At 51.3% G+C, this 14,603-nt stretch overlaps 1 protein-coding gene across 1 annotated transcript in view; it reads left to right on the top strand.

The window, feature by feature from the left end:
* Positions 1 to 14,603, top strand: part of WDR97 (WD repeat domain 97) — an 81,896-nt gene that overhangs the window by 38,493 nt on the left and 28,800 nt on the right. The window contains exons 32-36 of the mRNA XM_087890777.1: positions 2,175 to 2,252; positions 3,946 to 9,114; positions 11,711 to 12,633; positions 13,038 to 13,263; positions 13,443 to 13,655. Coding sequence (XP_087746903.1) covers positions 2,175 to 2,252; positions 3,946 to 9,114; positions 11,711 to 12,633; positions 13,038 to 13,263; positions 13,443 to 13,655 — 6,609 coding nt within the window. The remainder of the gene's footprint in view (positions 1 to 2,174; positions 2,253 to 3,945; positions 9,115 to 11,710; positions 12,634 to 13,037; positions 13,264 to 13,442; positions 13,656 to 14,603) is intronic.

The raw sequence follows: 14,603 nt of genomic DNA, 5'->3' as shown, positions 1-14,603 counted from the left end.
CCAGGGCCGAGCCTTGGTAAGGTAAGGGACTGTCTCTTCTGTCTCCTCTTGAACTCTTTCCCCACCCACCTATTTCCTCCCCCCATCTCTGCCCTTTGAGCACAGTGGCACCCCTCAGTGGTAGCAGCCGTGCTGGGGCTGAATTAGAGGCCCAGGGTCTTCAGTGGTCTTAGCCGGCCTTCGTTGGCCTCAGCTGAATCCACATTCAAATCAATTCCAATTTTGTCTGGCATAGCTTTTTCTTCTTCTGTAATAGTGTTTGCCCCACCATCCGTCTATCTATATTGTTAAATATTCTTAACATTAATTTCTCAGTCCATAAGTGCCAAATCTTCATAAAAGCCTGTCAGGGTTTGTAGATTGAATAGCTGTAAACTGATGGAAGGTTATAAGCGGAAGCAACTGAAAGCTGATGCAATGGAAATGAGGCAGCAGGGTTACTGCCACTTTAAGAAGCCAGGTAAGAAGCTGCCTATATAAGGGAAGCCATGAGAGCAGTGTTTCTCAACCTTGGTAGCTTGAAGATGGGTGGACTTCAACTCCCAGAATTCTGGGAGTTGAAGTCCACCCATCTTCAAGCTTCCAAGGTTGAGAAACACTGCATTAGAGGGTGTGTCCCTTCTCCTCATGTTCTCTCTAGTTGTGTATCTCATTGCTATCCTTCTGTCAGTAGTTGTATGATAAGGTATTTACCACGTATAAGACTGTATGTATTTAGCTGTATATAAACCACTATCGATTGCCTAAAGGCTCTGTCTGCTGTGTGCTGTGTTTTTGCTCCTGGGTTTATCTCATAATACTAGTCACGCTGCCTAAACTCTGATAAAGCCTCTCTTGTTAAAATATTTTTTCCATTTTGTATTGACATATCAATGTTCTTCTCCTTTAAGTAATTTTTATTTCCTTTTGATTCCTTTGGGTGTCAAACTATCAAAGTCCCTTTTTATTGTGTTCTCTTTCCAGCAAACCAAAACAATCAAACGTTTCCCACAGGAAGGATTATTATATTTAATAAAAAAATCTCATTTCAAAACCCATTTAGCCTATTTTTAACTTTCCAAGATCATCACTTTGAACCTCTTTTTCCTGTTTATTCCAAAAGAATAAATACTATTTCTCTAAATCTTTACGCTCACATGTTAAACATCTGTCACAAAGGTGAAAGAAACTCTCCCAAGGAGCTGCTGTGTGGAGTACACGTGGTTTATCTCACAGTCTCCTTGCTCCAGAGAGTTTTTGCCAGTCTGGATTCTGCATCCAGCCGTGTTCTCCATGTGGATGCCATCCTGTTCAAAAAGAGACATCTAGTTGGCTATGAATCTTCATCAAAAGTATATTTCTTGTCTCCTGATTGAGGACAACAGTGGACTAAGATATGTCTGAAAGAATGAGGATGACTTTGCAGGGGGTACCAGTTGCTGAGCAAGAAGCCTGGACCAGTTGAGTCTCCTGGATAAGGGAGGCCAAGAGATTGGCCACTTGTGCTCTGGAAGGCTGCTTCTCATGAGGAGACCGCAGGATTTGCAGCCAAGTCATGACTTTGGGTGACTGGAAGCCATGAAAAAGTCATCAAGCTCACAGCCATAGGGGACAACTTAAGGACACTGAGTTTGCTTAAAACTGCACTTTCTTAAACCACATCTAGATTATCATTATTTCAAAGCTAAAAGAAGCCTTTGGAACAGCAGGGCACAAAAGCAGCGAGCCTTCCTTCCCGATTTTTATCTTTATGACATGTTTGATTAGGGAAAAGACAGCAAGAATGTTTATTAGTGACTGAAAACCTTTTATGGACCTTTTGCTGAAAATGGGAAAAAATGAATTGATCATTGGAAAGGGTAAAATTTGGGAAGAAAGAAATCATGGAAACCACCTTAAAAAGAGAGGATATTAAGTTTATTTGTAGCCGCAGAAGAGAACCTCTGCCGCACTTCAGGGTTGAACTGTGGAGTTCCTGGTGCGTCTCTGACTTTGCTGGTTTTCTTGTGGACGTTTCATGAGCCAAACTGGCTAGTTGGTAATTGCCGTAAAGAAGACTGGAAGCTGCTGCTTGTACTTTTTTCTTTTTCATCTTTATTCACCACTTCATTCTTTTCTTTTTAAAAACTTGTATCATTTAACGCTTCAGGGGGAAAAAAACAAACATTAGTAACCCTTTTTCTTTTTTCTTTCAGTTTGAGCATTGCGATTGCTGTCCTGATCAGATGCAGAGTGTTTATGAAGACAGAAGAAATTTCCCTCAGCTGTTAAAAGTGAGAAAGACAAACATGTGTTTTCAGTTAACAGCTGAATCCATGAATCACGTGAAACCCTTTTTTTCCCTTTAACACTTGTTGAATAAACTACAACAATCTCCTGTAAACACAGCAAATAAAGTTGTGTTTACAGGAGAGAGCTAGTTTGGTCTAGCAGTTGAGATGCCAGACTTGAAAATAGGAGACAATGAGTTCTAGTCCTACCTAAGATTTTCAGGAGTCAGTGGTCGTAAATATAATACAGGTAGTCCTCATTTAGTGACCACAATTGGGACCAGCAGTTCTGTTGTTAAGCAACGTAGTCGCTAAATGGGGAATGGTGTGACAGTGGCCATGCTTCCCCTTTTCCTACTCCGGTGCCCTTTGGAACTCTCATTCAGGAACTGGGATAATTATCAAGAAGGGAATTAATGTTTGTATTTACAATTAATGGAGAGGAAGGGATTATAAAACAGTAAGGAGGCATACAGTGGGGATCCCACGTAGAAAAGAATGCAGTGGCACCTGCAGCCCTGGGCACGCAAAGCCTGGTGGATTCCCCATTATGTGGGCGCCTGCTTATTCTCTTGTAATCCTTTCCTCTGCAGTCTCTCTGCTCTGCAAGGCAAGGGGCAGAAAAAAATGGGCAGGCACAGGAGAAATTGTCTACAGCAATTGCAACAAAGATGATTAAGGAACTGAAGGCTAAAACCTAAGAAGAACGGTTGCAGGAACTGGGTATGTCTAGTTTAATGAAAAGAAGGTGACATGATAGCAGCATTCCAGTATTTGAGGGGCTGCCCCAAAGAAGAGGGGGAGTCAAGCGATTCTCCAAAGCACCTGAAGGCAGGACAAGAAACAATGGATGGAAAACAATCAAGGAGAGAAGCAACCTGGAACTAAGGAGAAATATCCTGACAGAACAATTAATCAGTGGAACAGCTTGCCACCAGAAGTTGGGGGTGCTCCAGCACTGGAGGTTTTCAAGAAGAGATTGGACAATATTTGTCCAAAATGCTATAGGTTCTCCTGCTTGAGCAGGGGGTTGGACTAGAACAGGGGTCCCCAACCCCCAGGCTGTGGCCCACTACTGTTCAGAACTGGGTGGCGGAAGTAGCAGACGAAGGTGTGTGCAGCTCCATTTGTGGGAGGGAGTGGCAGGCGTGGGTGCCCTGCTGCTTGTGCAAATGGAGCTATGCGCTCGCCCGCTGCTTGTGCGGAATCATCCCCTCCCCCACCAGTCTGCAAAGCCGGAAAGGTTGGAGACCCCTGGACTAGCAGGCCCCCAAGGCCCCTCCCAACTCTGTTATTGCTGCTCTTTTACAGATTTCTTCCCCACTTGAAAATAGAATGTGGACAGGCTCCGAGTCTAGAGGTGGACCTCCATCTCCCAAGGCTTCTTGAATATTAATAGGCATTAATGTTGTCTGGTAACAGAATAGGGAATGGTTGGAAATGGAGTCCCATCCATGTAGGAAGCTGGGCGGGTGGGATCCTTTCCGGAGTAGCCACCTGGTGTGGCTGAGCCTACAGAAGTGCTCTGTGTTCTGAGAGCTTCAGTTGCAGCGTGTGTTAATTTGGGGCAGCAGGCAAAGGAGACCAGGACAAATTCGAGGACTCGTATATGGGAAACTCTGAGGCCTCTTTACGAAACTCTGAAAGATGCAGAGTGTGTTAATTGCTGACCTCTCGATTTTCTTTCTTCCTGCAGCGTCCGGACTTGGTTTCTGCAGGAGTTTCACATCCGGGCAACCCGAACTTGGCATTTGCACACAACATTTCTGGTCCTCAGATGAGACTACCAGGGGTCCTGCCAGGCCGTGCTCCTCTGGCAAGCTCTGTCACCCAGTGTGCCCACCAGGCTGCTTTGGCCCCATCACCAAACCCAGCACTTTCTGCCTCTCCCCCAATTATGGCTCCACTCCCCACCCCTTCTCAGAAGACCTTGGAGCAAAGGAGGTTTCCTTCCTCATCTGGTCCTCCACTAAGTGCTCCATGGAGACAGGCCTCCCGAGTTCACCGTTCCGCTTCACCCGATTACATCCTTCCCGAAGAGAACCCTTTTGCGGCCCCCGAGTCTCCTCTTCAGGAAAATTCAGAATCCAGCGATTCCGTTTCTCACAGCAGCAGCAGCAGTGAGAGTGCCATGGAGTGTGACAGGCCTCATCCACAGCGGTTGTCTCAACATGAGGATGCCGGAAGTGATCCTGAGAGAGGCTGCGTACATCCTCTCCTTCCCGGTTCCACCTGTCCAGAGGCTTCTGAAGCGGCTGATCAGAGTGGCTCCCAAAAAGCAATTGGGGCCTCTGGACCCTGGGAGGAAATGCTTCAGCTCACACCTGACTTTCCGACGGAGGCGGGAGGCACTTCTGGTTGTGCACCGTCTGTTTTCGGCCCAGAGTCTCCAGCTCTTAGTGAAATTGACCAAATTGAGGAACAGGCCGAGATTAATCTGTGCCCAAGTATGGAAGAAACGGCTTGTGTGGGGGAATCTTTTGCTTCAGAGCCAGACAGCCCAGCGGAAGAAATTGAAGGGGTTGAATTGGCTGGGAGCCGTGCTCAGGCAGTGAGGGGCTCCGTGGATGACTGCAAAGAGCAGCTCATGGAGAAACACCCACCAAAGACCTCCTCCTCCTCAACAGAAGGAGTGGAAAGCAGAGCAGTTGCTGCTCTCTCTTCAGAAATTCAGCCTTCTGAATTGGGGCACCTTCAGCAACATGACTCAGCCAAGAGAACGGCTGAGATCTGCTTGTCTTCTGGGGAAGAACCAATGAATGATTCTTCCACCAAAATCTTGAGTCAAGAGAAATTGGACTCCGAGAGGAGAAATGCACTTTTACCTTCAAGAAGTTCATCGCATGGGACCCAGAGTGGTGGTGTGGACTACACAGTAGCTTCTCCAGAAAAGGTTGCAGCCAGTGAAGATGTGGAAATGGAACCACCAACAGATGCTGGCTTAGAGGGCGTAGATGGCCACCTTGAGCCAGAGATGAGTTCTGCAATTCCAGTGTTCGCTGAAGGCGTTTGCAATAAGGCCAGCACGGTAGACATGTGTGCAGGAATGGGGATGTGGACTGATGGAGTGAAGCCTTATGAGATGGAAGTAGCCACAACAGAGTCTTCCAAGGATATGGACCCAAACCAGAGGCCAGGCACTGATGGTGCTGACTCAAAGGCAGGTGCGGCCAAGGAGATGATTCTTCAGAAATTGTCTCAGACACTGGTCCTTGATGAGCAATTCAAGGGTGCATTCTTCCAAGGAGAAAAGAAGGATTGGAGTCAAGCTTCTGACACAACAGACGAAAACCTCCATTCCAAAGACCTACCGGAGACGCGTGAAGGAGGAGGAAGGGCTCTTGGAACAGATTGGCTGCAAGCAAGACCTCTTTTGAGGGAAAACATAGTTCTCACAGGGGCCTTAAAAAATTCAGTTCCTGGACCTCCCGAGAATTTGGGTGAACTGATTTCTGAGCAATGCCTCTTCCAGAGCAGCAAAATTCTCTTTGAAAATCAAGTGGGGGAAGGGTCTGAGATGGAGGAAAAATTGGAACGTGAGGATCCCAGAAGTGCTGGATCCAGCAACAACTCAAATGAGGTGACAGATGATTCCAGGCTACAGGATGCAGACAAGATGAGTGGTGATTCTTTCCTGGGAATTGTTGATGTTCCAGTGGTTCCAATGGTTGGGTTGTCAGGAGGAGAACCGCCCAGTTACAGAAGTGGAAGTGAGGGACAACACCAGGATGATTCTAAGGATCCACCAAGCGAGGAAGAATCGGAGGTGAAGAGAAGCAAAATTGGCACCTCAGCAGCAGCAGCTGCCAACGAAGATGCAGCCAACCAGCACCGAGAGGCTGAAGGTGGCCTGCAGAAAGAACCAACAGGCCTTGTAGAGCAGGAGGAAGCAGACTGTGCTGCTGCTGCTGCTGCTGTTGCGGATGCCTCCCTCACGAGAAGCCCTAGTCCTGAGCCTGCTGAGCGGTCCGCTTTGGGCTCGGCAGGTGGAAAAGGTGATTCCTCTAGAGATGGCCTCCAAGAGGGGAGGATTCCCCACTTAGGTGACTGTTCACTTGTGGGTACACAACTACCTTCTCCGAAAAGCCAAGGTGAAGCAGGAGAGAGATCGCTGTCTGATAGTAACCACCTTTTGGGTTGTCAGTATGTCACAGAGGATGAACGGTTTACAAGTCTGAATGAAGAAGGCCCAGTGAAGGCCACCACAGGAGAAGAGGAGGAGGAAGAGTCAAGGGCCAGTCCTGTGCCAAACATTCCTTTGGCTGTCACAAAGAGGGATTTTGATCCAAGTCCTATGCAAGTGGGGTTGTTGAATGTGCCTTGTAGTGCATTCTCCAGCGGTTCTTCCTATGCGATAAACCAGCTACAGTGTCCTTTAGAGGTTGATCCCCAAGAACTGAAATCTGATATTGTTGAGCCTGAGAATCTGGAAAATTGTTTAGAAATGAAATCCCAAGGAGCTGATGTTGGGGGAAAGTTGCTTTATCTTGAAGACCCTCTTATACAAGACAGAGCTTCTGAGGAACCAGAAGCTCCTCTTGAACAGATCAGCCTGCCTAGTCCAGGAGAACCTGGGCAAGATGTCCTCGTTCCTGAGGAGAGCAGCTGGCCTAATCAAATTGCTAAGAATCCCCTCTGCATGAAGGCAAGAGGCAGCACTGTGCTACCCCTCCCAAGCGTTGGCCTTCTACAGCCTGGCAGCGTTGCTGTCAATCTCCCAGTGGAGCCAACAGACGACACTGCTGAGGCCCTGCAGTTGCCTGTTGGGGATGATGGGCTCCATTGGCAGATTCCTGCGTCTGAAGCTGAAAAAGAAGAGATGGGCCAATCCTGTCCTTCCAAGACGGATGGTCTTCACAGAAGAAGGGGCACCTCATGGTTCGATCCAGCTGAACAGAGAGCTAATGCGACCGAGAGCAGGGAAGCATTTAGGGAACCAACTGAGGAATCAGCCAACCAAAGACCTCATGATCTGGCCATTCAAGAGGTCAGTGCTGGGCCACTGAAGGGCACGGAGATGCTGGAGATGAGTCTGGAAGGACAAATTTCCTCCCATCATGACCAAGGCAGTCGTGTAAGGGCTGCATTTTCCACAGCAGGGACAGAGGCTGTAGGGCCCTCCCTGTCATCAAAGAGCCGGAAAAGAGCATCAGAAGCACCGGAGGAACCAGGTGGGGAGGAAATGGAGCTTGATCCTGTCAACTTGGCCGGTCAGCCTGAAAAGTCCCCTTTGGAATCAGCTTCAGAATCAGCAGATGATGGTAGGGTTGCCTGTAAGGATCAGGGCTTCATAGAAAACAGCCGTCAGGGCTTGGTCCAAGAGAGTTGGCCCAAGGCTGGCAGACTTCCTGGGCAACCAGACACGGCAACTGTGGCTTCACCTCTTGGGGAAGCAGTTAAAGAGCTTCCAGGAAGTGAGACGTCCAGCAGTCCCCGTTCAGGAAAAGGGGAATATGCTCAGAAGGATAGGATGGTGCATCAAGACAACAGACTGCTGGGCCAAGAAAGTGCGTGCCAGCTGGGCAACGGCCCAGAGGCCTCAGCAGGGTACAGGGGAGGCTTAGGGTGCTCGGAGCCCTACGAGGCCCTTTTGCAGGAAGAAGAGAAAGCGAACAGCTCTTCTCCTAGAAAAAGACTTCAAAACGAGGAGTTAGATTTGGAAGGCGCTGCCTGCCATCCAAAGAAGCTCCGCAGGGAGAATTTTGCTTTAGTTTGGGGCTCTGCGAGTGATCCAGCGGCATCTCCTGTGGCGCCTCCTCCTCCTCCTCTGGAGGAGAGCATTGAGCAATTAGGCAAAGCGATAGAGAAGTTCCTTCATCAGTGTAGAAACCGAATCCCTCTGTGCTCCGACCCCACGGAAAGAAATGGAGATGTTCTTGCTCAGATGGTGAGAAATTACTTTAAAAGCAACATTTACTCCAATGAACCGGCAACTGAAAACAGGGAAGCAGAAGAGCTTGAAGCTCTGTCTTCAGAAACTGCAGCTGCGAAGGGCATCGGCTGCCAGTTGGAAGGGGGTGCAGAAGACCCCGGGGAAATCCCTGGCTGTGACGGGCCCAGCTCGCCTGAAGGTGCAGAAGAGGGTGCCCAAATCCCCGAAGATGCGTCTGTGTCCCCTGGAGGCCAGTCAGCCGGGTCTGGCTCTTCCGCCAAAGAAGGCAAAGGCTTAGGGAACCCCAGGCAGGAGGATGTCTACTACTTTAAGGAGGAGCCCTTCCCCATGGAAGTGGACTCGGCGCTGGGGGACTCGGGCAGCAGCTTTCCTGCTGAGTCGCCAAAAGGGGAACCCCCGGAGGGGCCTTTGGAAGAGGACCCAGACACCTCTTCGCCTTTGGACATCGCTGCTAGTTCTCAAAGCTACGAACCTTCTCCCAGTCCACGCTGGAGCAATTCAGACCACGTGCTGGACGGTGCCTCTGAAGGCTCTGGCACCCTCTCGGAAACCGAGTGGCATTCTCCCTCTGATGCAGACTGTTACGATGAAGACTCGGGGACACTTCCGGATGCGGCCAGGCTGTGGCAGGAAGACAGCCAGGCTGCCCCAAGGGACAGCTGGCCAGAGTCTGTCCGTCCCCTCAGTCCCTCTGAGCAGGAGGCTCCCGGCCGTTGGCTGCAGCGTGGAGAACCGGGCGGAGGAGATGAACCTGATGGCTTTGCCTGCCGAGAGGATTCTGGGAAGGCTACGGAGGAGAAGGCAACTGAGGGCGATCGGAGGGGGATCCCGGCCGAAGGAAGCATTTTCCCACAAGGCGGCCTCGGAGGCCCCCCTGGCCAAGGTAACGGCAGGAGGCGGTTTTCACTGTCCAGCCCTCCTTTATATCTTCGCTTTGGGTTCTGGGAAGGCCGCTTCTACCCTCCGCCTCTGGTTTATCTATTCCTTAATCAAATTTATACAGCCGCCCATCTCGCCAAAGGCAACTCTGGCTGCTGCACACACTGAAAGCAAATTAAAAGCAGATTAATACAGGTAGTCCTTGACTTACAACCACAACTGAGTACAAAATTTCTGTTGTTAAGTAAGACAGTTCTTAAGTGAGCTTTGCCACATTTGACAACCTTTCTTGCCACAGTCGTTAAGTGAATCTGGCTTCCCAGTTGACTTTGCTTGTCCAATGTCGCAAAAAGTGATTGGGTGACCCCTGGATGCTGCAACCGTCATAAATGTGAATCATTTGCCATGCCTCTGAATTTTGATGGTGTGACTATGGGGATGCTGCAATGGTCGTAAGTGTGGGAAACGGTCGTAAGTCACTTTTTTCAGTGCCATTGAACCTTCAAACGGTCACTAAATGAACTGTTGTAAGTCAAGGACTACTCGCACGATAAACACAAGCCTTGAGCAAGGAGGGAATACAAATAGCCAACTCGGCAGCAATGGAGCCGTCTCTCTGGTTCCCGGAGGGGGGGATGTGTCCCGGGTGTGTGTGTCCAAGACCAGGTCACAGGAGTGGCTCCCGAGGGGCTTCGAAATCTCGAAAGGGACGGGGCTGAGAGCGAGGGGGGTTCCACAAGGGGGGCACCAGAGCCGAGAAGGGAGCCACCAAACGGCGTTTCTAGGCTCCCCTCGGGCAGGGCGGGGGAGAGACGCTGCAGTCGGAAGCCCCTTCCTCGGGTGGTGCTCACAGGTGACCCTGTGGGGGGGGGCAGCGGAGCAGGTGTGATTGGAAAGACCCTTTAGCTGCCACCCTGGGCCAGCAGACCTTGAAGCGGTTCTTTCTTTACAGGTAGTCCTCGAGATACAACTGGTCACTGAACGGCCAGTCAAAGTTACAACAGGTCCTCCCCCCAAAAGCTACATACAACCCTGTTTTGAAGTTGCTGCAGTGCCCTTGGGGCCATTTGCCCTTATGACCCACTGCAGGGATGCTGCAGCAACCACACACACACCCCGAGCCTCCCTCCCCCCCCCGTCCTGCCCCTAAGGGGCCCCTCAGGCCAATTCCCCACCCAACTGTCACCCCCCAATTGTCACTGTCTTCTTACCTGTTGAAGCTCTCCGGACCTCATGCTGGGGAAGGAGGGGAGGCTGTGGGTCCCTGGGCCCCCCATAAGCAGCCGTCGTTTTCAGTGTGAATTCTGCAGGCCATGCTAAGGAACGGAAACAAAAGGATGGCCGCTTCCGGGAGGCAGCCCCCCCCGCCCAGGGACCCACGGCCTCCCCTCCTTCCCCAGCATGAGATGTCCAGAGATCCTCAACAGGCAAGTGAGGAGGAGGATGTGGGGCCTGGAAGGGGGGGGGATTTAAGCCTAAGGCCTGCAGGAACGGAAGCGGTGGGGGAGTGGAGCTCAGGGTGTTATGGGGGCAGTGGGAAGCCCGTGCTCTGCTTAACCTGCACATTCGTTAAACGTCTTGCTTAATGGCTGTCACCACTTGTGACCATAATGAGCAGGTTCCACTATGGTCCTAGCTCGAGGACTGCCCATAATTGCTTCCCCCAGTCAAGACTTGCTTGGCTTTATTGAAGGAAGGATTTAACATGGAGGCATCTTGCCCTAAATTGGAATACTTGACTCTCCGAATAAACCAGCAAAATCTGACTTATTTTTCTCCGAGTTCTTTTTAAACTGCTATGGTTGCCCTGATGTCAATTGGATGCATAGCTCAGGGCTGAACTGCTGGATTTTGGGGATGGTGGGAGTTCTCTGAGTTAGTTTCCCTGCTTGCAGACATCTCATTACCAAGCTAAGCAACTTCATCAGTGCAGCAAGAGGTAGAGTGGGCTGTCTGCTATCTGTCAGGGTCTCCTCCCTGCCTTGACGGGGCAATTGCTGCTTCCTTGCCCATCCAATGCCGGTTCCTGCTCAGCTGCGTGTTGGATACGGGGTTCGTGATGAGAAGGCCCTGAACCCCTCAAAGTTTAAAGCAGGGGTGTCCAGCCTTGGCCACCCCTGAATGCTGGGAGTTAGAAGTCCGCAAGTCTTAAAGTGCCCATGTTTGGAGACCCCGGCTTTAAAGGGTTGGGTTTGAAAAACAGATGGGAGAATCAGAATTTCTGAAGCCAGAAAAACGGGGGAGGAAGGAAACTTTAGTAAAGAATTTTGTATCTTCTCCAGAAAATAGAACTTTTTTCCATCAAGATGGTGTTTTAAACCCCCAGGGAAAGAGAGTTTGTACCCTCGATCCAGTGACTGGTTGCTTAGTTTGTTCAGAGCTAGTCCTAGAGGTGGGGGCCCAGCTCTAACCTGAGTGGGGGGGTCCTGAGGGCTGATTTCCCACTGAGGAACAACCTGGCATTTGATTGCTATTCCTTTTTCAGCCAGGTGGAGGTTGAGGAAGGGCAGGGACATGCTTTGCATTACTGTCTCTGGCAAACTGGTCTTTTTCTCCATTTTAAAAAATATTCCCACAGATAATATGAAAAGTGCCCCGAGCGAGCCATTCCCCCAGTCTCCGTGGGAATCCAGCAGCCAAATATTTCTGCAGTCAAGTGTGGGTCGTTGTGATCCCCCACTGAAAACAGCTGACTGATGAAGAATCTGATGACCAAGATTGCAGGAGAAACGCGTCTCCTCCTCCGTCAGGAAGAAGCCCTGTGGCCTCTGCACAGGCGGGTGACAATCCTGAGGAGGGCCCTTCCACCCCTCACCCCGATACAACTCCTGCCGAGGGGTCCACTTTGCTCCTGGTGAAGGAAGAACCTGTGCAGGAAGATGAGCCCGCTCTCTGCCCCTCCAAGGCTGTCGAGAGGGGCTCTCCTCTTGGGAAGGACTTTGGCAGGTCTGAGCGTGGGGCAGGACAGGCTGCCTCCTGGGAAGCCTCGTGGATCCCAGGCACATCTGGTTGTTTCCCAGCCACCGACGCCTGCGGTGATCGAGGACCTCGCAGTGCCTTGCCGTTGCAGGGTGATGGATCCCTCCTGGCACGGAGTCCCTTGGCAGATAGAAGGCTCCACTCTCAGGCGTTCCAGGAAGAAAATAACCAGCTTTGGCCTCTCCTCTCTTATCCCATGTCTTCTCCGCCACCTCCCTCGGTCTGCCGGCATTTGCACGTCCCCAAAACCTCCGCAGACGAGCAGCGCGAAGGACCTTGGCACCTGGCAGACTTTGGAGGCAGAGAGCCTGCCATTCCCTGTCAGTCGGAGGAGGCAGGGCTGGCTGAGCCTTCGGATGCAGAGTGCCTGCGCGTGGCAGCCGCTGTGTCAGGTCCTGCACCACCCGAGTTCAAGGAAAGGGTCTCCCTCTTCAGAGACCCTCCTGCTCGGACAGAGTCCCACAGCAGCAGCTGCCTCTGTGAAAGAGCGGAGAGCCGCAGCCTGACTGAGTGGGCCTCCTCCGAGCAAGACGTTGCCTTCCAGCTGCAGGAGTGCCAGTCGGTGCTGGCAGAAATCCTCCAGGCCTTGAGTTCAGTAGAAGGTGTTGACAACGCCCACGTTGAGAAGTGGAGGTACACTATTTTATTTTATTGTTTATTAAAGTAATTTATACAGACCCCCCCCCAACTCACTCTATACTAGCAGTCCCCAAACCTTCCGGCTTGGCTGACCAGTGGGAGAGGGGATGGTTTTGTGGGAGTGGCAGGTGTGCAAGTACGAACAATTTGAGTGGCACACGCCACTCATGCAAATGGAACTGCGAGCGCAAGTGCCTGCCACTTGTGCAGCCCGGTTCTGAACCTGCACTAGAATTCCCCAGCCAGCCAATTCTGGGAGTTGAAGTGCACCTGTCTGAGGATAGTTGCAGTTGAGAAATACTGAGCTAGATAGGTGAGAGAGTGGGAGGGTTGGCTGGGTGGGTGGCGCTAGGTGCCAGTGCATCGCTTGATTCTCCCTTTTCCTCCCCTCCTTCAAGGGACCAGATTGCCGTCCTCCAGAAGGCAACCAAGATGCCCCAGACCCACATAGCCGTGGTAGGGAATACGGGGGCCGGCAAGAGCTGCTTGCTCAATGCCCTGCTGGACGAGGAGGCCATGCTGCCCACCTCGGCCATGAGAGCCTGCACCGCGGTGGTCGTGGAGATCTCCAGGGCTGCAGAGGGCAGCCCATATGAAGCCGAAGTGGAGTTCCTCTCCCGGGAGGTAGGTGCCGCCGGGCTGTCTCGGGCAGTGCCTGCCTCTCCAGGACCAGGCCATGGGGTGACCCAGCTTGGCAGTGGCCCCTGAGCCTGAAGGGCCTAGAGGAGCCTCTGGGCTTCGCTTGGGCTTGGCCACAGCTTCTCCAGCTGCAGAGAGGGCATCTTGATCCCCTTCCCTCCCAGGAGTGGAATAAGGAGCTGGAGGCCCTCCTGGAGGACATGAAGGACAAAGCCGGCATTCTGAAGAAACGCTGCCCGGATCGCAAGACGGAAGCTGGGGCTGCCTACAGCCGGGTGAAGGCTGTCTACGGGAGAGTGGATGAGCTGGAGAAGCTGGAGGACAAGGAGGGGGTGACCCAACATCTCGGAACGGTCAAACACATTTGTGCCGAGACGGTAAGCAAAGCTGCTGCTGGGGGCTCCCCTGTCCGGCAAGGAAGAAGATGGGCTTTGTGGGAGCAGGCAAGGGTGGAACTTTTGACTTTCATTTCTTACGCATTTGTTTCTGTGACTTCAGTGCCCCTTTCAATCCAACCGATTCTAAGAGGTTTAGAGTTCGAAAAAAGAACCAAAACATGAAAAGGCTACATTAAAAATGCATCAGGATAAAAATTCTTCCAGGAATTCAATCCAATAATATCTGCAGGGCAGTCTCACTCCTCAGTCCTTAAAACACTCCATGAAAAAAATGCCAGTCAGCCTCCTGAGCGTTGCAAGAAACAAATGCCCCTTACAGGACCTCTCGGCCTGTGCCCTCTCTTTGCCCACACAGGACGGGCAGCTGCTAGTTCAGGCATTGCGTAGAGCTTGGTAGGTGAAAAGTAGCACCCCAAATTGTGCCTGGAAACAAGCGGGCAGCCAGTGCAGCTCCACAGCAAAGATGTATGGTGACGAAAGTTGTTTTTTCCTAGTATCAAAAGGGAGTTGCGGCCTATATCAGTTGAAGCTACTGGAAGGTCTTTGAGGGCAGCCCCAGCTAGACTGAATTACGGAATCCCAGACATGAAACGACAGGGTGCAAGTGACTCATCACCAGTGCCTGCTGATCTACAAAAGCCCAGAACAGTGCAATGCAACCCCATCCAGAGCTCAGGTTGCAACCCTGGCAGCTCCCCGTTTCTACCTGGCCTTGCCCGCATTTGACCCGAGACGATTCTTCCTTTTCCTGGACCTGACAACCCCCCAGGCACTTCTACGGCATCTCCCTTGTGGCCTGGGGTGTAGAGATGCTCCTGGGAATATATATATATATATATATATAAAATGAGATGAGGGAGGGCTGAGCCTTGGAGCGTCAGGTGCTGAAACGGCTCCGGGCTTCCTCTCGTCTTCTGTACCACTGTT

Source organism: Pantherophis guttatus, chromosome 3 (genome assembly GCF_059756535.1).
Source record: "Pantherophis guttatus breed Tessera chromosome 3, ASM5975653v1, whole genome shotgun sequence".
Classification (NCBI taxonomy): Eukaryota; Metazoa; Chordata; class Lepidosauria; order Squamata; family Colubridae; genus Pantherophis; species Pantherophis guttatus.
Note: the sequence above shows the minus strand (reverse complement) of the source record. Positions and strands in the feature narration are given on the sequence as shown.